The 24,249-nt window shown below is 39.8% G+C and overlaps 1 protein-coding gene across 5 annotated transcripts in view; it reads right to left on the minus strand.

Annotated features, from left to right (window-relative positions):
* The window catches only part of RAB3IP (RAB3A interacting protein), a 44,129-nt gene extending 20,743 nt beyond the window's left edge, over positions 1 to 23,386 (minus strand). For 2 of the 5 annotated variants that reach the window (XM_072973404.1, XM_072973407.1), the window contains exons 1-2: positions 9,644 to 9,919; positions 8,080 to 8,338 (exon numbers count right to left, since the gene is read on the minus strand). In XM_072973404.1, the coding sequence (XP_072829505.1) occupies positions 8,080 to 8,338; positions 9,644 to 9,894 (510 nt within the window). In that variant the 5' untranslated portion in view covers positions 9,895 to 9,919. Of the gene's footprint in view, positions 1 to 8,079; positions 8,339 to 9,643; positions 9,920 to 22,215; positions 22,398 to 22,798; positions 23,055 to 23,206 lie in introns of those variants that run through there. The other 3 variants (XM_072973406.1, XM_072973405.1, XM_015247756.3) reach the window with 3 other exon arrangements.
* Positions 23,387 to 24,249: the final 863 nt, after the last annotated feature.

Genomic DNA, 24,249 nt, shown 5'->3' on the forward strand with positions numbered 1-24,249 from the left:
CAGCGAGCCTGCGCCTCAGCCTCTCCTATCCATTTTTTCATATGCTTATTTGCCACCTGTGTATCTTTGATGGGGTGTCTGTTCAGATCTTTTGCACATTTTAAAATCAGGTTATTTGTTTTCTTACCGCTGAGTTTTGAGAATTCTTTGCGTATCTTGGTTAATAGTCCTTTATCAAACATCTTTTACAGATATTTCCTTCCGGTCTGTGGCTTGTCTTTTCACTCTTGTGGCATCCTCATCTTTTAGTTGTGGTTCTACAGTGAACACCATTTGCTTTTCACTCCTAATCCTTAATGTTAAAGCTGCTTCCGTTTTTTTTCTTGATTATCTGAAACTCATTCTCTGCTTGATTACTCAGGCAGACACATGGGGGAAATACTTTCTGAAGTTTTACAGGTTTATAACTCCTTGTCTCTGGTCTTAACTTGAGGATACTATGGCTGGGTATGCAATCCTCAGCTTGCAGTTTTTTCATTTAAGTATCTTAAAAAATGACCATTGTTTTCCAGCATAAAATGCTGTTGAGATTTGATAGCTGTTGATTTTCTTTCACTTGTGGTTTACCTACCTTTGTGTTTAACCGCTTTACTATGCTAGCTTCACATGCCTTTTGTCTGCTTTTCACAGTTAAATGAATTGGATTTCCCCGGATTATTAGGAAGAGGGTCCTGGGAAGGAGCAGGATGAACCAGGATGGCTCTCGCAGTTCTAGGTTCCAGAGCTTTCCCTTTTGTTGTTATTGGGTATCTGTGTGGCCACTTCTGTCTCTCAGAGGTAAGCTTTGCTCAAGGTTTTCTCGAGGCGGCGATTGAAGAGAGTGGCATTGGAAGGTCCCGAACCCCCTCTTACTACACGATCAAGCAATCACACTCCTTGGTATTTACCCAAAGGAGCTGAACTTATATTCACACAGAAACCTGCACACAGATGTTTAAACATTCATAACTGCCAAATCTTGGAAGCAACCCAACTTTCAGTAAGTGAATGAATAAATAAGCTGTGGTACATCCAAACAATGAAATATTATTCAGCGCTGAAAGGAAATGTGCTACCAAGCCACGAAAAGCCATGGAGGAAAATGAATGCATGCCTAAATAAGAAAATCCAGTTTGCAAAGGCTACACACTTTACGGCTCCAACTACATGACATTCTGAAACAGTGAAAATCATGGAGACAGTGAAAAGATCAGCGGGCTGCCAGGGACTGAAGGCTAGGAAGAGGTGAGCAGGTAGAGCAGAGGATTTTTAGGACAGTGAAACTATTCCACATGATCCTACAATGATAGACACATGTCATTATAAATTTGTCAAAATCCATCAGATGTACATCACCAAGAGTGAACCCTAAAGTAAACACTGAAGTAAATGGTGGACAATAGCATGTCAGTTTACATCCATCAATTGACAAATGTACCTTTCTGGGGTGAGATGCTGAGAGCAGGAGAGGCTCTGCATATGTGGGGAAAGGGGGTGTATGTGAACTCGGATTTCCCTCTCAACTCTGCTGTAAACCTAAAATTGCTCTAAAAAATCTATTTTTCAAATGGGGATAAAGCTGACAAAACAGTTATGGTAAATGGCATAAGCTTTTAAAAAACGTAAAAATAACACAGAGAAAAAAATAGGAGAAAGATGAAACTAAATTCACTAAAATTCTTAAATATTAACTGGGAACAAAGGGATACAACATGAGGCTCACACATCAACTGGTATAAGGGAGTGGGTACAGCTCAGTGGTAGAGAGCATGCTTAGCACACACGAGGTTCAATCCCCGGTACTTCCATTGAAAAAAAAAAAGAAAAGAAAAAAAAGAAGGATATGGTATGTTATGCTTCATCTAAGTAGAAAGTAAAATTCATCAATTTATTTTTTTTAATCAACTGGTATAAACCTAAACATGTATAACATCAAATTAAAACTTGTAACTAAAATTAAATGTTAGAAGAAAAGGAAAGAAACAGTTACTAGATACTTTATTGTACTGCTTATGCTGGGAACAAAGTCAGTTTCTAAAGAAGAGCTAAGATATAGAAGTTCTTTGATTAAAGGTAACAACTAGAATGGAAATCAAACCTTCCAAAATACCAAAAAGGAGAAAAAGGGGGCACAAAGAAAACAGAGCACATAGTGAAAAGGTCTGTGTGTGTACAGAGTAGACATGGGAAAGTTACACGGCAGAAACAAGCCCAAATGTAGCACACTTACCAATAAAAATAAATGTGTGCAACTCACTAATCAAAAGAAAATGATTTTCAGAGTGGCTTAAAAAGCAAAATGCATCTCTATGCTCTAGACAAGAGACACACCTAACACAAAGTGACTCAGACAGATTAACAAGACAGGCAGAAGTGTACTGAAAAATATAATCCAAATAAAAACAAAATAGAGACTTCAATCTTGATTCAGACTAGGCCAAATTCAGGGCAAAAGTCATTAAAGAAGATAAAGGGAATTTCATAATGCTAAAGACTACGATGTAAAGTGGAAACTCAAAAATACTCGCAAACACAAAATACAAAAGGAGACCTAAACATATAGCAAGAAAGACATTTTATGTTTTTGGATAGAAAGACATCATAAGATGCCAGTTTTCCCTGAGTTAATTTATAAATCTACACATGCATAAATTTAATACCAGATTCTTCTGAACTCTAAAATTTCACGATTTTACACTTACAAATGAAAACTAGGTCAATTCATTAAACATTTCCTACTATGCAGGTGCTATGGTTGTCCCTCAGGCTACAAAACCAAGTAAGATCCCGTCCCCTTGAGAAGCTTCCAATCCTTAAGGCAATACTTATGTCATTCATGAAGGCATAATTCTTGAATAGCCTCTTACCATCTACCAAAGTGCCAAAAACCTCACCCTGAGACTGAAGACCGTCTGTAGTATGTTCTCAGGTCCCCTTCTCAAGAGATACTGCCCGTGATCCATACTTTAAAACTAGAGTTAAACTGGTCTGATTCCTTCTTGTTTCATTACCTACCCTGACCCCATCCACCTGGACTGATCCTTTCCCTGTATGTCTGACTACTTCATCTCTATGCTTCTAGGTCCAACTCAGTCTACCCACAAAGTCAAATTCGTATTCCATGTGAGTATTTTTCAGAATGTCATTTGTACTTCTCATTATCAGTATTTTATACGATAACGCAGCTATTCAAAATTCACTCCTTCAACAAACATTAATTTTGTCTTAACAATGCATCAGGCATTCATCTAAGTACTGGAAACAGAAAAGGAATGAGATCCAGTCCATGCTTTCCACAAAGTCACAGTCCAATGAGGGTAGCAAATCTTTAAACAGATTCACAAGGTAAACTTGGTAAGGGCTACAGTAGTGATGTGTACATACTAGAAGAAGTAGGATTTTGCCAAATGGAGAGACTGAAACAGCGTGTTCTATAGTAGCTGAAGGTGGGGAGGGGTGGCTGCCAGTTAGAGAATGCCAGAAAATTAGGTTTATGGCCAGTCCTGAAAAGCCTTGGCTAAGAAAGTGAGACTGACTTTAAAGGCAACAGAAGTCATTGAATGATTTTACACCGGATAGTGACAATCAGATTTACATTTCAAAACGGTAACCTGAACAGTGTGACTAGGTTTAAAAAACTAAAATTAAAAAGAGAGTGGAGACAGGGAAAACAGCTGATTACTGCAGTGCTTTAGATACAGACTTGGAGTGGTAGGACTAGAGAAAAGAAACTCGGGAGAGACTTAAAACAGAGTATCAGACTACGGCCAAGTGTATTCCATCAAGTTCAAGATTCACTACTTTCAAGATAAACATTTTATACCTCAAGAAAGAAAAACTGCTGGCAATGAAACTATGATCTGATGGGGTTTTTCTTCACTTAGAATTTTCCTTTTATACTTTATAGGAAGAACTCTTTTAAACTGATGGAGACGGATTGTTATCAGATGTCGTCCTCTGTTGCACCTTTCTTTTTGTTCTGATGTCATATAGCGTGGTCCTTTTGCAAGATACTTCACCAAGTAATTAAGAGCAACACAGCACCTGACTCCCATAACTCAACTAAATTAAAACCAGGACTAGCCGTAAGCAAGTTCACAAACAAGCAGTGACAACTGTCATGGCTGTTGCCTAGTTCAGAGCAATTTTAAAACTCGTACTGATTTCAGAGAGGATAAAATGGGGGAAAGTGTACAAGTCAGAATCAATGAAACACTACTGTGTATACATGTCTGTTCTCCCCAGCTAGAACACATCTTACGAGTAGGGTCAAATCTAATTTATTTTTCCCCCTACAGGTCCTAATACAATGCTGTGAGTACTCTGGTTACTCAAGAAATGTTTGTTTATAAAACAACACAATAAATTATAAACATCCTTGGCCACAGTTAGTAGGGCCATGCTAAACGTGGATTTGGTTCAGGTATGTGTTTTTGAATGACGTTCTCTGGCTGTAAGCTAGTCCACTGGATTTTATTTTCCAAGTCACTTCATTCTCTTTTAAGGAAGAATAACTAAAAGTTCAAAGTAACACCTTATACCAGCAGGTCTCATACTTCAGTGAGTATAAGAATCAACAGGGTAGTTTATTGAAAATGCATATCCTCAAGCCTCAATACAATAATTTTGTTTCAACAGAATCTGAGGTAGACTCCAGGAATCTACATTTTAAAAAAGATGTTCTAAAACCCAACTTCTGCCTCGGAATTCCACCAAAAACTGTTGTTCTTCAGCAATGGCCTATACGAGGCCAAACAAGTGAAGGACCACAACCATCTCTGGCAGCCCTGCACCTGGAAATCAGTCATCACGTGGTTGCTCCCCCTGCACACAGCATGGACCTGTCACTGGGAAGTGGCTGCCCACCAAGGACTACTGTGATAAAAAACATGTTGTATAGGACTAAATAAAGTATTAGATATTGAAGGAAAAAAAGAGCAGTGACATTGAAGACACAGCAAGAGAAATTATCCAAATGAAACACAGGGAAAAACAAAGAATAGAACAGAATAAAAATAAAATAAACAGAGCACCAGTGAGCCGTGGGACAACTTTAGGCAATCTAATGTACGTGTAACAGACGTCCCAAAGGAGAGGAGAGGTACAGGGGGCATGATGTTTCTTGACAAATAATGGCCCAAATTTCCCAAATCCTATGAAAACATACAACCTACAGACTCAAGAAGCTCAACAAATCCCACGCTCAAGAAACCTGAAGAAAACTACACCAAAGCACACCATAGTCCAATCGCTTACAGCCAGCGATAAAAAAGAATATCACATCACATGCAGAGAACCAAAGGTAACACCTGACTTCTTGTGAGAAACGGTGCAAGCTAGAAGACACCAGAGCAACATCTCTGAGGTACTAAAAGAAAAAACTGTCAACCTAAACTTCTTTACCCAATGAAAATACCTTTCAAAAGCAAAGGTGAGGAAAAGACTTTTTAAGATATACAAAGCTTAAAAAAATTTATCAGCAGCAAACACATACAACAAACTTGCTAAAGAATGTCCTTCAAGTAGAAGGAAAATGGTATGAGACGGCACTCTGGATCCACGTGAAGGACTGCAAGCACTAGAAATGGTTAACTACGTGGGTAAATGTAAGGGTTCTTATTATTTAAGTCCCTTTAAAAAATAACCAATTAGTCAAAGAAAAAAATAATCGAAATGTATTGTGGATTTTAAAGCATATGAAGAAGTAATATGTACGAAAATCACAGGACAAAGATTGAAAGGAAAAACAGACTGTACAGCTGACCCCTGAACAACGTGGGTTTGAACTGCACAGGTCCACTTACATGTGGTTTTTCTTTCAACAAATACGTATTACACTACCATGCAATCCATGGATGGTTGAATCCACAGATGCAGAACCATTAATACCAAGGGCTGACTGTAAAGTTATATGCAAATTTTCAACTGCATGGAGGTCAGTGCCCCTAACCCATGTTGTTCAAGGGGTCAACTGTGTACTTCTGTAAAGTCCTACACTGTATGTGATGTGGTATAGTACCATTAGAAGGTAGAGTGGCAAAGATGCATACTATAAACCCTAAAGCAATCACTAAATGAGCATAACAAAGAATAAGCTAAAGGAGGTAAGATGAAATTATAAAAAATATATGGAATTAATCTGAAAGAAGACATAAGAGGAGGAAAAAAGGGAAAAAGAAACAGAAGAAACTAATAGAAAACAAACAGTAAGATGGCAGATTTAAACCAACTGTATCACATTAAATGCAAAGTCTAACATAAACACACCAATTAGAAGGGAAGAAGTTACTAGAAAGGATAAAAAAGCAAGATCTAACGATACGCTGCCTACAAGAAAACCCACTTTAAATAGGAAGACAAAAATAGGTTGAGTAGAAAAAAAGTAATTTTCTGACTGCTCTTTAAAAGAATGAGAACAATGAGAATGATTGCTGACATAACTCTGATTCACAAGTTGCCATGATTCAGGAAATATTCTCATATTCAACAGTCCTTTTTTAGCCTTTAGCTCTAACTCTTAATACTATCTTGTACTCTTCATAATAAAATTCACTGTATGTGTGTCCACATGTCATTATCACTTCAATTACCTCAACAGTATCTCTAAATAAAACTAAAGATTTCAAAATAAATTCCCAACTTGAGCTAAGAAATTAGCAGTGTATTCTAATCATTAAGTAACCACAATGTATTCCCGAAGATGTGCACATATGTTGGATATTTACTCCTATATAAACAGTGATTTCATTTAATACTTTGTATTAAGACAACCGAGTCTGAGCCAGATGGCAGAAGCCAAAGATAACCGCATCTCACCACATCCCCTACCTCTGGGAAAAGATTGAAGAGGCTATTGGTTTTTCTTTCTGATAAAAGCCACTTACCAAAAATGTTTTAATATATCTGCATGGCTGTTTAACCACTAGCCATTCACTGAAGCATTTATAAAGAGACATATATGCCAGGCATTGTACTGTATTGTGCTAGGCACTGGGGATACAAAAATCAACATTATGTTCTTAAGAGTCAAGTCTGGTAGAGAAGGGGCAGGAATATACGTGAAATGTCTTAAGATGCTGGAAATCATACCACAGAATGTTTGTTCATCTTCTCAGTCTTCTAAATATGAACTGGTCCGTTTCACCTAACTTGTGAACGTTTATATACACAGAGTCGTTTGTACTCGTCCTTTATGATACTTTTGATGTCTGCAGGGTCTGTCGTGGGATCCCCCATTTCATTCCTGCTATTCATAATCTGTGTCTTCTGTCCTTTTTCCTTCGTCAGTCTTGTCAGAGGTTTGTCAATTTTATTGATCTTTTTAAAAACCAGCACTCTGTTTCATTCATTTTCTCTAGTTTTTCTGTTGTCAATTTCATTGACTTCTGCTCTCATCTTTATTGTTTCCTTCCTTCTGCTTGCTCTCGGCTGTATTTTGCTCTTCTTTTTCTAGGTTCTTAAAGTGGGAGATTAAATTGTTGATTTGAGACTTTTCCTTTTTCCTAATGTATGAATATTTAGTGCTACAAATTTCCCTTTGAAATTTAATTACAGACTCAGAAAAAGAGTAAGAGGTAGCCAGAAATTTGGGAATAAATAGCAGGAATTTTAAAGATAACCAAGTGGGAAAAAGAACTAACTACTAGGAAAAGAAAGTTCTCCAAGTAAAGAAAATATTCAAACCTAGCTGAAAGACAAAGCACTGTTACTAAAACAATTCCTCAAAATATAATGACCTGGACTGAATGACTTCGGGTAAATAACCACAAAGTCAACCACATACACTGAGGAAAGAACCCACACGTGGAACACAGCTCACCAAATGTGCACTAAAGAGAATGCAAGACAGGGAACAGGCAATGCAGGGGGCACGGGAAGAGCTGCAGGATCTCTTTTCTCCAGGTGGCAGTCTTGGTTGAGCCTCTTGACACTCAGACAATTTCACAGATCAGTAAATGCTGCCCAACAGCAGCTGAGACCGCGTATATGCAAAGGGTAAGTGTAGAAATGTAACGATTTCACCTGAGTTGCCCACTCCGCCATGGAAAAATATTAATTTTGACTGTAACTTATGGAAGAACCAAATATCTTTTTGCTTACCCTCTGAGCTTTTGCAAGTTCTTCTTTTAATCTTTCGTAGCCCTTTTCTCGGACTTCCAAAACAGACGGGCTTCGTAAGCGGGACAGACTATCAGTACTCAGCCCAAAGATATCATCACTGCTCTCACAAGCCTCGGTTACAGTAGCACCCTGTAAAAACTCCCTCTCTGCCTTACAGTTGTCCTTTCTGGTGGTTAATTTCATTAACCCAGCTGTGACTCCAGAGGTAGAACAAGGTGCTGGGTCTGTAACATGGATGCTGTAAAGGAAAGTTCAGAAACCATCAGCATGTGATCAAATTTAACGGGCATTAACACACACATCTGTAACTGCATTACCCAGTCTGTTCACCACTATATCTAATTAATAACGTGTCCTAACTGACACTTTGCTATTCTTCTGAAACACTGTAAATCAACTATACTTCAATAAAAAAGAGATTTTCGAATAAAAAAGAACAGAATTATCTCCAGAGAAAACAAAGAACTGCTTAAGAAAGGAAATCTAACCATATGTCATTGTATGGTTCATCTGTGAATAATCTGTGAATAAAATATGTATAGTAATGTAAAAAAATAGTTCTCTGTTCTTAAAATTAGAATCAATGAAATTAAACTCAAAAGACATACATTTAAAACATCCTCAAAGGGAGAACTTTCCATTTATGCTGATGGTATTTCATCTTGTTAGTATCAAATATATTTTCTCAGCCTTTTGAAATGTTTTCTAATCTTGGCAGTGGTAGGGAAGGTTGTGGTACTGATGAAACAAAATTAGCCATATGAGGAAAATGGTTGAAGTTAAATGACATAGGGGTACATAGGGGCTTATTCTGCCATCCTGTAATTTTTGCACATGCATGAAATTTTCCAAAATAAAAATTAAAAAAAAAACATTACCCACATAGTATCTTTTTGTTTATGCTTAAGCCTTAGCCATCTCATCTAATCAAAACAAAAACAAAAAAAAAAAAAAAAAGAAAAAGACAGCATGTCCTGAGACAAAGTAACCACATTTCAAGTCCTTCATAGTCACATGTGGCTAATGGCTAGCATATTAGACGGCCCAGAAACAGAGTATCTTCATCACCCCAGAAAGTTCTGTTTGACAGTGTAACTCTAGAACAAGGGTCTGCAAACTAAATGCAGGATAAATCTAGCCTGCCACCTGTTAAGGCCCACAAGCCACGAATGATTTTTACATTTTCAAATGGCTGAAAAAATCAAAATAATATTTTGTGGTACAGAAAACCACATGAAATTCAAAATTCAGTGTCCATATACAAGGTTTTATTGGAGCTTATTCATTTATGTACTGTCTACGGCCGCTTTCACACTTTAACAGCCGAGCCCAGCAATACAACAGAGAATGCACAGCCCACAAAGCTTGAAATACTTACTATTAGGCCCTTAACACAAGAAGTCTGCGACCCCTGCTCTTGATCACTAACATGTATTGCTCTTCTTGGACAATCTTATATTATTCAAATTTTCTAAAATAATTAAATGTAAACTCTATTTGTTTAATACAATACTCAAGAATAAGCATTTTGAAGATCTCCTACCTGATACCGGATATTTCAGCACAATTTAAACGTCTGGGGGATGAATAGACAGGTTGCGTCGGCAGGTCGGAAACATCTAAGGCGTTGGCCTGGATAGGGGCGGGGCATAGCGCTGAGGGGTGGGGCCGGTAGATAACACTGGGAGAGGTAGTCTGCTCCTGAGTTCCCGGTTCATACACACCAAGGAGGTCCGGAGAAGTAGGTGAAGCAAGGTTTACTTCATGGAAGCCTTCCAAGGGGTCATTAGCCATAGCAAAAGCCTCATCATAGGATGACCTATGTTAAAACAAAAAGCAGGTGATTATTTGAGATAGTGACATTTAAAATTACGATGTATAATTTATAAAATGTGCTTAACAGTCCATTATAAAGTATAAACTTACAATACAAGAGACAGCAAAAGAAAAAAGACTATAATCATCTAACATTTATCAAGTGACCTCAGAGCATAAATACTACCAAAGACAATCTGATCTGGAACAAACCTGACAGTGATAGCTCACAGTGTCACAGCGAGTAATTAATAAATAACAGTGAGGAATGAATGAAAATTTGCTTGATATTTTTAACTTTGCTCTCATATGAGACTTTGGTTAGAATGAGTAGAAGAGGCAGTGAAGACAGACAGACATACACACTTAGAATGAGGTAGACCTAAGTTCAGCTAACTGTTCTGCTCTGCCTCACACTGGCTATGTGACTTTGGATGAGAGTTTTTTCTTTTTTCTTCTGAAGTAATTTCAAATTTACATAAGAGTTGCAGAACTCTTAAATATTTCACCCAGATTTCAAAACTGTTCACATTTTAGAACCAGTTGAGAGTAGGCTTCAGGCATGATGCCCATTACCCCTTAATACTATATATATTATACATAATATATATAACCCTAAGTACAAGGACATCGCCAATCTAACCACAAATCCATCACCAAAATCAGAAAGTTAACACTGATCACTATGACCAACTAAATGACTCAAATTCCACTGCTTGTCCTAATGATGTTCTTTATAAGCCCAGGATCTACCCCAGATCATGCATCACACTTCTCTAAGCCTCTGGTTTCTCCTCTAACAGGATGAGAATGGGGATAACAACATCCCCTCCCACCTCGAAGCTGCCGTGAGGACGAGGAAGACGATGCGTGTGAAGTACTTAGTGGTGAACTGAGTATCTGCAGAATATGGCCTCAATAAACATCTGCTATCAGGGTTGGCCACTAACAGTAACAACTATGCTTCAGCTTCTCCGTAAGTAGAGAATGTTTCACATAACTACACAATCACATCACAAAGTTTACACGAGAACTAAAGAGTGCACTACTCAAGATTTTCACTTGAAAAATACAAAAGAAATCTTATAAGCCTTTACTGATGTCCCACTGTCTACAGAATGAATTCTAAACTTGTTATCCTGAAAACCAAGGTCTTCTGTAACCTGATGCCAACCTCTCTTTGCAATTTTTTCTTTCCTACAACAGTACTTTGAGAATTGTGACTAACACCTTCCCAGAACTTCCAAAAATTCCCAAACACAAGCACCAATGTAGCACATAATTTCATCAGAAAATACAATAAAAACCTTTTCATCATAAAATAAAAACCTGCATTTGTTAAACTGACTGAAAAATTTTACTCTCTCATACTTTAATTATTTTTAATTTTTCGGGGTGGGTAGGTCATTAGGTTTATCTATTTACTTACTCCTTTTGGTGGAGGCACTGGGGATTGAATCCACGACCTGGAGCATGCTAGGCATGCACTCTACCCCAGAGCTATACCCTCCCCGCTCTCTCATACTCTTAATAAAAAGCGTTAAAAAATAAGACAAATAGGTGTACACCCAAAACTAACACAACAATGTAAATCAACTGTACTTCAGTAAATAAATAAATGTAAATATCCTTTAAAAAAGAAATTTAAAAAATTTAAGTAGGGAACAACAAAAGACTGCAGTAAGGCTGGGAAAGAAGAGCATTGACAAAATATTTATACATTCTCTCACAATTACAGAATTACAAAATTATACATCTCAGACCTTCAAGGACATTCAGTCAGCCCTCTGGATCCATAGATAGCACATCCTCAGACAGAAAAAAAAATTCCAGAAAATTCCAAAAAGCAGAACTTGAATTTGCCACACACTGGCAACTACTGACACAGAATTTACACTGTATTAGGTATTATAAGATTATAAGAGATGACTGAAAGTATGCAGGGGATATGCATAGGTCACATGCAAATACTACGCCATTTTATATGAGGGACTTGAGCATCCAGGGATTTTGGAATTGGCGGGGGTGGGTCCTGGAACTAGTGCCCCCTGGAGACCGAGGGAAGAAAATATATGGACAATCAAAACTGTAAGTATTAAATCCACAAATGCCAAATTTTAAATCCAATGAATGTTTTCTTTATTGTAGCAAACAGTAATTTCAGTCCTCATAATGAGACTAATCCTTGCTTTTTCACCCAATATACTCTCTACGCTAAAAAAAAGGTTGTATTAAGAAGGAACTTAAAGTGTTTCACACTCAATTATAATTTATTATTTTTTCCAAAATAACATTTTTCATTCCTTACTCATAATACACACACATATACACCAAAGCAAACATCTAACCCTGGATATTTCATTTTCACTTGAAAATAGTTTACTGATCAATTCACTTTATCGCAGAAATGAGGTTTTCGTTAAACACTGACATGTTATCAGAAATTATGGTACTTCCTTTTTTCTCTCCCGTATACTTCTATTTCACCTCTCTATACCTGAGAGGTTCACGGAATCACAGTGTAAAAACATCTGCATTTCTGGAAATGTAAAATGGTACAAATCCTCTGGAGGAAAATTTCATAGTATCTAACAAAATGACCTGTTCACTGAATCTGTGACCCAGTATGCCCACGTACAGGGCTTTACTCAAAGATAAATGGGCAAAATAAAAAAGAAAAGATACATGCATAAGGCCAACAGCATCAGCAAAAGACTGAGTGAACTAACATAGGAACGTCCTCCTAACGAAGCACTATACAGCCATTAAAAATAAATGAGTAATATCTACATACTGCTATGAAGTGATCCTCAGGATATGCTGGCAAGTTAAAACACAAGTAACTGTATATAGTAAGCCACCTTTTACCCAGGAAGGGAGAAAATACAAGTTTATTCATATGTATATATAATATATATTCATATGCACTTGTATTTTAGAAATGGAAGGATAAAACAAAAACTAATTTAAAAAGCTACCTTTAAGAAAAGGGGAAAAGGAGAAAGGCATAAAAGCTAGACTTTCCCAAGTGCACTCTGCTTTGTAGACTTAAATCTGAACTTGAAACCATGTATATGATAAAACAAAATTAGATTAAAAAATATAAATCTGACTGTGAATTGCGATGGTAGTTTAATCACATCAAAAAGAACTATTTCAGGTGATTTTAAAATACAGTAATAAAGCTGTATGTCCCTAGTGGAACATACCCTAAGGACAAAAGGAAGTTTAAAAAAATCATACACTATTTTCAGTAATCATGTTAGTAGTAACGTTGATATTGCTATTCTGAAACTATAATATAGGGTAAGATTAAACAAGTTATGTTCATATCATTCGAAACTAAGATTTTCAGCATCTGAGAGAAGAGATACCAATATAAAATCAAGGAATTTAAAACTCTGAAGTCCTAAATTTGAATCAGAAACATAAGGAAAACATTTTCAATTTAAAAAAATGCCCGCCTTTATCCACTGAAAATGTGTAACACCAGGAACCAACTCAGGAGCAATGAGTACCCCTCGTGCTCAGAGTAATACCATTTCCTATAAAAGAACAAGGGCTCCTCGGAGAAACGGCGGATTCCAGGCCCGGGGCAGTACCGTACAAAAGGGCCCGGGAACATCTTGGGACACCAGGAAGCCAGAAAGCTATCAAAGCCTCCTGGAGTGGTATCAAAGGACTCCCATGAACCAAAGATGGGACAGTCTGAACATCAGAAAGGATAATATCTGTAAGGAACAAACCAAAAGCAGTTTTAAACCCATGAGTGCATAATTATGCTAAAAGTAAAACAAAAACAAAATCTCACTGGTCCTTTTTGATCAGTGCTATGGAACCAATTCACTACTTCAAAAACTGGTAAAATGAAGGAAAGCACCTAATATTTCTCCTGACACTCCTACACACCAGAGAACTAAACAGTTCATGAGAAAAAGTTCCTCTTTTCTAAGAGCCCCACTTAACAAATGTAACTCTGCAGTCCTAATGAAATAATGAGTCGAGGCAACATTCATCGATAACTATTAAGACCTTCAGGTAAAAATCTACCTGGGGAAATGTACAGTTAATGGGTCAGAATGGCAGACCCTCAACGCACTGACGACATCGTATCACAAAAAGGGAGAAAATAAGACACTGAGAAAATTACGTGGCAGAACAGGAAATGAATAGTACCACCAAGCATGAAGCATTCTTGCCCCTCTTTAAAAAAAAATAAAAAGACCCCAATCCAATCAAGCCTCTGGGTCATCATCAGTTTATAGAAAATACAGAGGCTGGAGGAACATATTAAAAATAGCACCATATGGATGAAAAGAGCAAAATCTAGACTTTGGGAAACTATTGGATAAACCATCTGTTTTTTTCAACAAAATAAAATGGGGGAAAAGAGGGAATTTATAAAGAGACTTAAGAGACATAAAGAAATATAATGTGCAGATCTTGGCCGCATTCTTACTTGAATTTACCTACTGTAAAAACATATTATGAGACCACCAAGGGAACTGGAACAGTAGCTATCACTGGTATTATCATGACTTACTGTCCATCCTTAGGGATAATAATAGCATCATGGTCACATAAAAAATTTCTTGCCTTTTAGAGACACACTGAAGTATTTACAGACGAAATAAGATTACCTGGGCAGGTAGGGTATAGCTCAGTGGTAGAGTATATGCCTAGCATGCACGAGGGTCCTGGGTTCAATCCCCAGTACCTCCATTAAATAAATAAGTAAGCCTGATTACCTCCCCCCACCACAAATAAATAAATGAAAAAAATTTAAAAAAAAAGATTACTTGGATTTGCTTCAAAAGAATCCAGGCATAGGAGGGAAGAGGGGGCTGGCCATCCAATTACCAGTCCCAGTCGCACAGTATTAGGGCTGTTTCTCCCATGATAACAGCTAATATTCACTGGGCACCTACCTGACATCAGGTACAGTTCCAGTGCACGCAGAGGGGAGGAAACTTCAGGTTAGGGCAGCCAGGATTAAAACCTGTGTTTGTCAGACTCCAGAGTCGGAGCTCTGAACCACCACCCCACACTACCAAAGAACTGCTTTGTCATTCCACTGTTAGATCGTTTGAGCAAAAACGTCTGAGCAACTCCGTAAGTTGAATTAAAGCCCATCATCCTTGTAACATCCACCCTATTTTTCCTATAAACTTAATATTTCAACTATTCTTCCAAAAAGTACTTATGGAGAGTCTACTATGTGCCAGGCTCTGGGGAAAGAAGGCGGTAAGTCATCTCTGCTCCCAAAGAGTACCCATACAGTAGGAGGCACTGCCAATGAGAGGCAACGAGGGTGTAGTGAACGCCACAGAATATGCAAAGAGTACTGAGAGACCACACAGGAGGGGCAAATAAATCAAACAGAAAGGACTCCCAGAGAATGTCAAGCCAAAGAAAAGACCCAAAGCAGCAGCAGGAAATGAGAACGACAAAGACCTTGAATTAGCTGTCCAGGCATGTCTTAAGATGTGAAAGCTAAGCATTTATGGAAAATACAAATATTCCATAAACTGGAGCACAGGCTATGAACGTAAGACACAAACCTCAAAGAGAGGTAGGTTTGAATCCTGTTTCTGACAAATCAGCGGGCCAGTGTGTGCTTACATCCTCTCCCCTGGAAATCTGTCCCTGGAATTTCTTCCTCACAGGATGAGAATTCAAAGAGAAATTCAAGTAAGTAGCACTTTGCGGAGCAGTCTGAGCAGTGCCTCCACCTACAATGTTTTCATTCTGGGGGATACATTTAAACATATTTAAATTCCAATCACTCCTGAAAAGGAGATTATTTTAAGATTAAGTGTAGTCCCTTTTTCAAGCATGTGAAATTTCCATAAAATGTAACTTAGCTAGTAATGAGCTGCCAGTCACACTGATCTGAAAATCTCTGGCTCTTTCAAATAGTGCATGGAAGCTTTAAGATTTATTCTGTATTCAAAGATCTTATGTTAATAAAATAAACTGCTATTTTTAAGGAGTAGTACTCTTTGTATTAAGTAATGGATAATTCAAAAAACTAGTTTCAAGTGGAGATTATCTCAATTCATAAACCAAACTTGTCAAGGATCATTACAAATGTGTGAAAAAGATGGCAGCATTAAATTCTTATGGGTGAGTTACCAACACAGCTTGGCTGGCTTTATTATTACTCAGCTTTAATAAAGCTGATTTCCAATTTAAAAACAAAAGTTGATCAAAACAATTTGCTTCTGATTCCTTGCATGCATTTCATTTGACTTCTTTCCAGAAGTCAGCATTATCACAGCAAAATAGCAGCCAATACTACTGAAAGTTAATTATGTGTCAGTTAACTATGTGTTGCTAAGAACTTCATCTGTTTTACTCATTTAATGAATGCTTAGAAAAATCTTAATAATTTATATACTTACTAAATACATTTTATCCATATATTAGTATAAAATAAGTGTATTTAATAAATTTTTATCAATTACATTTATTGTAGTTGGAACGGAAGGATGAATGCCAGCTTCAACTCCTCAGGGCAAATCCTGGTACTAAGTTATAAGAACACAGGTAAGAAAATGAACTAAAGAGATGGCATATTGCCTATTAGGAGCCACTAAATGCTCACCTTGTGGGTTGTGGGGATAAGAGGAGGGAGAAGAGAACGTTTCAAGGAGAAGTAAAATATTACATTTTAAATGCTGACTAAGAGTCCAGCAGATGGGCTAGGCCAGGAAATAAGATAGGACAGTCAGGGAATTGACAGTTTGGCACTAATGAAACAACAAAACAGAGAGTGACAGAAAATCAGGCTGGAGAGGCAGGTATGTGACAGATCATCAAAAGTTTCATTTAACACAGAAAATGTTGCTTAGTGTTTATCCTGAAGAGATACTCAGATCTACATTTTAGGAAGTACAGACGTCCTGTGATGTCATTAGAAAAATGACTTCCAAGGCAATGAGGACTTTAACTATAGAGAGGAGACTAGAGACAACTGGTTAAGAGGTTACTGTCACAGGCTAGGCCTGAGATTATGAAGGTCTGATCTAGTGCTAAGGTCACGTACTGGCAATGAGGGGCCAGAGGCATATGCATATACATGAAAAAATATTCAGAACACTAGCTTCATTTAGATGTCTACATACACACATACATTATGTATATTACTCCAGTTTTTCTTCACAGCATCTCTTAGCTCTATTTTACAGATATAGAAACTGAGGCTCAGTGAGACTCATTAATTCTGTCAAGGTCAGTCAATAAAAAACAGAGCTAGGATGCAACCCCTAGTGTGTCTGACTCTAACATTTGACTCTACTACATCTAAGAATCACTTAAAAGGAAAAACTGATTGGGGGTCAGGAGTACAACTCGAATAAAGGTTAGATCAAGACAGGATCTCGAAGGCAGTCTTGGCCGACCAACTGAACAATCCAAACAGAAGAATCCTATTTAATCTCTGAACACTTAACTTTTAGGAATAAAAAACTAGAGTTTCTTTAATGCGCTGCTACTGAAATGAGCATTTGCTATTACTTTGTGTTCTTTCTTTTTCCCTTTATTTTCTTTGCTATCATTTCCCTATCTATTTTACTGCTATGCTGGGATTTTAAATACTTATTCAGCCCCTTACACTTCCTTGGGGGGGGGGGGAACAGCACATAAATAAAAATAAACAGAAGCCTGATTTTACCACAGTGGTCTTATGGTGCACTGAAAAAAACGTGGATATTTAATACTGAGGAATTAGTGTTAATTTTTTAAAGCATGTAGTGTTGTAACTAACTGCCCCCATCTTATAGAAATGCATAGAGATATTTATGGATGAAATTATACAATGCCTGGAATTTGCTCAAAATAATACAGGAGGGGGAGTAACACAGGGGAGGAGATGAGGTGGGACTGACCACTGCTGACGGATGGGCTGGGTGATGGGAAACTTGAGATACATCGTACTTTTGTATCTATTTATTTGAAATTCTCCATAATTAACAAGCTTTAAGATTTATTCAAATACTATATAAAGGAAGAAAAAAACAAAACAAAAAGGTGTATATATAAAAAATCATTTTCTCATTAAGTTTTTTTATCATTATAAAGTTGGTTTTCCAAACTAACATTTTGGTTGTAACAAAAAAAATTCACACTTACATTTTAAGAAGTAGTCTGTGTTCATAAGTGTGAATTTAATTAATAACTCAAGAGAAAAAATAGTTAGATGGTCAGTCAAGCTATACAACCTCCCTACTCTTATAAAAACAGACCACAAAATAATTTCCATTTACTAATTCCACAGGACTGTACAACCTGACATATTAAGAGATGTTAGCTATGGGAAACTTAAGGGACCCTTTTTTCAGAAAATTCTCAGAACTTACTAGGTTACTAATAGTGTATTTAATTACAAAATCTTGAAATGAAAACATAAAAAATTACTTTTTTCAAGTTTCTTTCTCTTAAAAATGGAGGCCTCCTTATTTTATGTATGTAAGAATGCACGTCAAGTAGCCATTCAAGAGGCACTGAAGTATGTACTGACTGGATAAATAAACAGTAAGAGTCTTTAGAGAGGGAATGAACGGCAGAGCTGTGAAGAGTGGAGACAGTGATTCCAGACTACCTTTGTTCAAAAAATAGAGATAAACTAAATCTAAGGATCCTGAGAGAGCAGCAAGACTGGAGAAACTGGAGGTTTTAAAGTTTGGGGAAACCTGAGCATTTGATCAAACGAGCTTCAGAAAACCTCCTTTCTAGTTCGGACTGTCATCAACCGGTCAAGTCAGTTTCTCTGAGCTTCAGTTTCAACACCTATAACGGTGGTGATATTATCTCCCCGCCTACATAGGAGGAAATCAAATGGCTTAAGTATCGATGTAAAAAGGTGCTGTAGCGCGTAAGGCACAACACAGATGTACAATACCTGCAAAGATCTAAGAGGGAGTGAATGATGGGAAAACAAAAAGAGCACATGAGGGGGTTTGTCTTACAAACCAGAAGGGATTCTTACTTATGGGAGATAAAAGGTAACAAAGGTGAAAACAAGTCTTCCAGAGGCACACGGTTCAAACAGAATTCTCTTCCCACAGGAAATTAATTAATGCACATTCACTTACTGTTTTTTGAACTTACTTTGGTTGTTCTTTTGCACTGTATCCTGCTCTGTCAACCAGGTGCCCACAAACACATACTCAGTACTATTATCCGGACACATCGAATGACAATTCACTTGTTCAGTTGGTCCTCGGCAATCACGTGTGCGCTCCTTTGCGCTCCCAGGGTGCTCTCACATTCCTGCACAGTTTCCTTCTACTACCTTGTCAGCTCAAACACTTCTATGTAGAATTTCATCAACTTCCATTATGCTTCTACTTACAACCTTGTTAACTATAAGCAACAGATCTCTCAAACTTGAACTATTTCCATAACTTTCACTCTCTTTCCTCTGATCTGCGTAATCTTAGCTTATGGCTACAGCTATATTAATTCCGTGTTGCTGATATCCTAAAACCAATCAAGATTATCTTTTCACTTTTTCTAACCATGATTATATACAATTTAAGCTTATGAAATCACCTCATTTGGGTGTAAGTTGAAGGGGAAACATGGAGATGGTAAGTTAATGTACCTGTTGTAAGTAACCCTCCCTTCCTTAGTCCCCTCAACTCTCACTCTGAACACTGGTTTCTGTTTCTCCTGCTCCCCCAATTTCAATCCATACTAATGTTATTCCACTGACCAGCCGTCACCAAACACAGCACAGTACCTCCTGGGTTCCAGACCCAATGCTAAGCTATAAAACGGGGTAAAATCAGCTTAAGCCCTGTGCTCAAAGCACGTATACACTCGCGGAAGAGACCTCATTGTCACCAAACATTTACAAATACAATGTAAATATCGAATAAATACCAAAACAGAAGCATGGACTTGGTGCTTGGAAAGCATAAAAGAGAGGAAAAAAAAAAAAAGTACTGTCTGGCAAAGGTAAGGTCAGCAGTACAGAAAAAGAGGAATGAGCTAGAAAGGAGTTTTCAAAAGCTGAGGTATTTTATTTTTAGGATATCGGGTGTACTTAAGTAATTAAATTTAGTAACTGATTTACTACCCTTTGCTGAACTACATCCTAACGAAAAATACACAGGGCAAAGGGTTAGTCTGAAAAGCTGTATCCCCTCACAATGGCCTCACAGCCTCCCCTCAACACATAAACATCTCTACCAACCACTCGCCCTTCCTCCCTCCCTGCTCTCCAGCTGTGCTAGCGCTCTGTCTTACTGGCATTCATTAAAATTACGACAGCCGCCACATATGGATGTAAAAGTGCCTTCTAAATTTTGAAGAACTTACAAAAGCTAATTGGGAATGATTATATGGCCTACCTTCCACACTCCTTGTAAAGTCTCTCCTTTAACTCCCACCGTGACTTGCCGAGTAGATGCTCGATGAATATTTGATTTAAAAATCTCTGAAGATGCATTAAGAATTACTTATTACACCAATATTAAGTATCTCATAAAAGCTAAATTAAAACCAATTCCTCAGCATTACCACCTACACAAGAGGAAGCAGGAGAGTGTAGTGGTTACGCGTAGGGACATCAAAGACAAACTGCCTGACTTCTAATCCAGTCCCCTCACTTAATTAGCTGTGTGACCCTAAGCAACCTCTCAGTGCCTCAACCGTCTCAATTATAAAATGGGATGATTTCCTACCTCCTCGGTCACTGTGAGAGTAAACGAGCTAGCACAGGGCTCAGCCCTGAACCTGACACACCATAAAGCTCCAGACCCCACAGTGGTGGCATCACTATCATGAGAAGACATGGGTATTTTTTATCCAGAAATACAAACGATACAAACACCCTTCATCTGAGTGTCTTCTCATGGTCACAGAGCTCTTCCGCAGAAGGTGTAGCCCAGGAATGGAAGGACAAGCCCGTTAGGAGATCCATCCCGGGCTGTCACGCTCACTGTTTAATCCTGGTTCTGCCATTCGTCAGCCACAGGACCACCGACAACTGAGCAGCCAAAGGCAGGTGGTTTCACCTCTCTGTGCCTCAGTTTCCTAATCTGTAAAACACAATACCACCACCTGTAAACCAGGAAGGTCCCCAAAATTAGAGGAGTCAAGGGACCTGAAGCGACAAAGCACAGTGCACGCACATTGATGAGCCAATATTTGTTCCTCTCCCCCACCTCCCACATGGAGAATCTCACTTCATTCTCATCCCAGTATGAAGTTCATATTAGGCTGAGCCAAATTAAAAACAGCTGAGTACTGGCAAATTCGTATGGTTCAACCTAATACTGTATCCATTTACAAACGGAGAAAGGAAGCTCAGAGGTTAAATGATATGCTCCAGGTCACATGCACAGCAAGTACTGGAGCTAAAACGTTAAAAAGCAGATTAATTTTTCATTAAAATTGGTTCAGTGAGTCCTGCTCAGAAAGGGGGGGAGGTATGCTAACTATAATAACACATGTAAAACTACCATAACCTACGAGTTTCTGTTCTGCCGTATCAAAAAACAAGGTGATGACACAGATTTCTAAGAATGTTTCAATTTTAAAAATTATTTGTAGAGGGTCTATGTGTATACTGCGGGGGCTGAAGGTTTAGTAAAAATCAGAGAAAAATAATATTAAAGGAAGCATGTACCTAACTACACTAATTCAAGAAGTACAACTGGATCTAATTACAAACCCCACTAATCAGAAACTTCACAAAGCAGCTGAACATCAAACAGCCGTCCTGGTGAAAAGTTAGAGGTACTCAATACAGGGGAGATGTCTGCCAAACACACAAGGTAGAGTTATATTAAATGTATCCACTCTGGTTTACAAAGGTACGCACTAATATCTAACATTACGGTAGTGGAAAAAGAAAAAAATGAAAAGGCTTTTCTGCTAGAAGTAAGAAATACACTATTATAATAATTAAAATTGTATAACTGCTAAGTTTATTTCTATAAATTCCACAAGGGCTTTAGGATTAGATCACATAAACCATATTTAGGATACAATAGCTATCCAAACATGAGGAGTCCTATCAAAATGCACGATACTAGTAAATAAATAACAAATGTTAAGAGAACAAGGCCCCATAAAACTGGTGAAATATTTAACAGAATCAAATATTTACTACGATTGGTCTACAAATCCATTCTGCCTCTTTTCTCCATTCTGTCTCTTTTCTCCTTGATATGTCATTCACCATTTTTTTTCTTTAAAATGCAATGAACAACAAAATAAGGATGAGGATAATGAACAGAAACCGGGTCTTGCAATAGATACACAACAGTTTTGTTTTAATCCTCTTACCCGCCTCTCCTCCAATTATGTAATCATTCCACCGCGAAAGATTACCCGGCTTTCTCTATCCTGCAAGGAAGGAGTTGGAGGGGAAACAGAAGAGTGCGAAACAGGTAGCTTCGGAATTTGCTCCATTTCCACGAAACTAAACTGTCTGCCTCTTCAGAATCAGTATTATTAACTCAGCGTTCTTAATGTTCAAGACTTTACCCTTCAGCCATTACAAATTTGGGTTTTGTTGGTTTTTTTTTTTATCTCATAACAACCGGCAACTCTTCACGTGCTGCAGATTCCACCTACCACCACCCCTTCCAGAGTCCATTAAGCTCGCTTTTCCCTGGGCGGCCGGAGCGAAGGGCGGCGTAATTACAATTACGCCCGTGCAGCTCGTCCCAACTCCCCGAAACAGAAGTCAGGCTGAACCGAGCTGCCTCCAAGGCGCGACTCCGGGCGCTGGCTCCTGCCCCCCCGGCTCCGCCGGCACCCCCCGACGGTGACCCCCACGCCTCGGTGTGGAGCCCCGCTCCAAGCCCACTGCCGCGCCCTGTCCAGCTCCGGCGGCGCCGGGTCCCCGACTTGCTCGGGAACTCACTTCAGACCCCGCTCCGCGACCCCGGGCCCGCGCCCCGCCGGCAGGTAACCGGGCGTCCGGCTCTGCGCCTCCGGCGCTCGGGACGGCGCAGTTAATGAGTAACGCGCCCGGGCCCAGGGGACGCGGGAGGAGCCGCCAACGCCCCCCAGCCGCCCCAGGGGGGCGCCCCGAGGCGCCGAGGCGCCGAGGCCCGGCCGCCGCCGCCTCGGCCGGGCTCCCGGAGCCCGCGAGCTCAGGCAGGGGAGCGCGCTCGCCGGGTCCCCCCGCACGCGCGCGCGCGCCGCCCTCCGCCGCACCTGCACCTGCCGCGGCCGCCCCTCCAGGCCGGCTCGCAGGAGGCGGGCGCGCGGGCGCCAAGGGGGGCGGTGCTCGGCGCCCGGGGCCTCTCCCTCCCGCGGCCGCACTCACCTGACGAACCCACCGCGGCTGCCGCCCGCGCTCAGGGGCGCTCGCACAGCCGCACAGAGCGCGCCCCGAGGCAGCGAAAGGCGGAGGAGGTCGGCGGGCGGACGCCCCTCCACTCCGCCGCGGCGGGTGCTCTGCGAGGGGAGCCGCCGAGGGAGCGCGGGACTGCGCCTGCGCCGGGAGCCGGGCCGAGAGCCGGGAGCGGGCCGGCCCCGCGGAGGGAAGACGGGGGCGGGGCGGGCGTGGGGCCGGAGGGGCCGACGCGCTCCCGCGCCCCCTGGCGCCGGGCGGGGCTCTTCGCAGGTGCCCGGCGGGGGCCCCAGGTGCCTCTGCGGGCGGTTTCCCTGGGAACCAGCGCGAGCCGGCGCGGAGCCTTGTTACCCTGCGCTCCACAGGCGGTCTCGGGTTCACTTCGAGTCTGTTGGGCTCCCCAGGAGTCGGACAAGGAACCTCCGATGTGAACTGAGGACCTCTAGAACCAGCCTGAGCCTCGGCGTCCATGTGTACCTTACAACGTTTGTGCGTGTGTGTGTATGTGTGTGGGGGGGGGGGTCTCTCGGGGATGGATGGAAGGAGGAGTCTGATGGAACCTGGATCCCAGCATTCCAGCAGCTGCTGGAGCATTCGAGAATGTCGTTTCTGTACCTGCCTTCTCTCGTCTTTTGTGTCAACTCTTTTATGACACTTCCACCCAGGAAGTGGGTCTTCCAGAGAGGAAAAGTGATAATACAAACCAAGCTCCCGAAAATCTGATCAAAAAGAGGCAGACACATCATAGTGTGTGTCTCTGATAAGAGATGCATGCAATTTATGTGATTATATATATTGAATAGGACCAGCACTCTGTACATTGATCTTACCAATTAGAGGCAGTAAAGAAGAGTAGGTTATGTGTCTGCTATAGTATAGAAATCAGACAGAATTCCTGGGTTTGAGTCTGGCACCTGCTAGCTGTGTCAGTGCCCTCGGGTGAGTTGATCCCTAATAATCCTAGTAAATGAGGATAATAAGACTACCTACCTAAGCCATTAAGAGATAAATGGTTT

This window comes from Vicugna pacos, chromosome 12, assembly GCF_048564905.1.
Source record: "Vicugna pacos chromosome 12, VicPac4, whole genome shotgun sequence".
NCBI classification, from domain to species: domain Eukaryota; kingdom Metazoa; phylum Chordata; class Mammalia; order Artiodactyla; family Camelidae; genus Vicugna; species Vicugna pacos.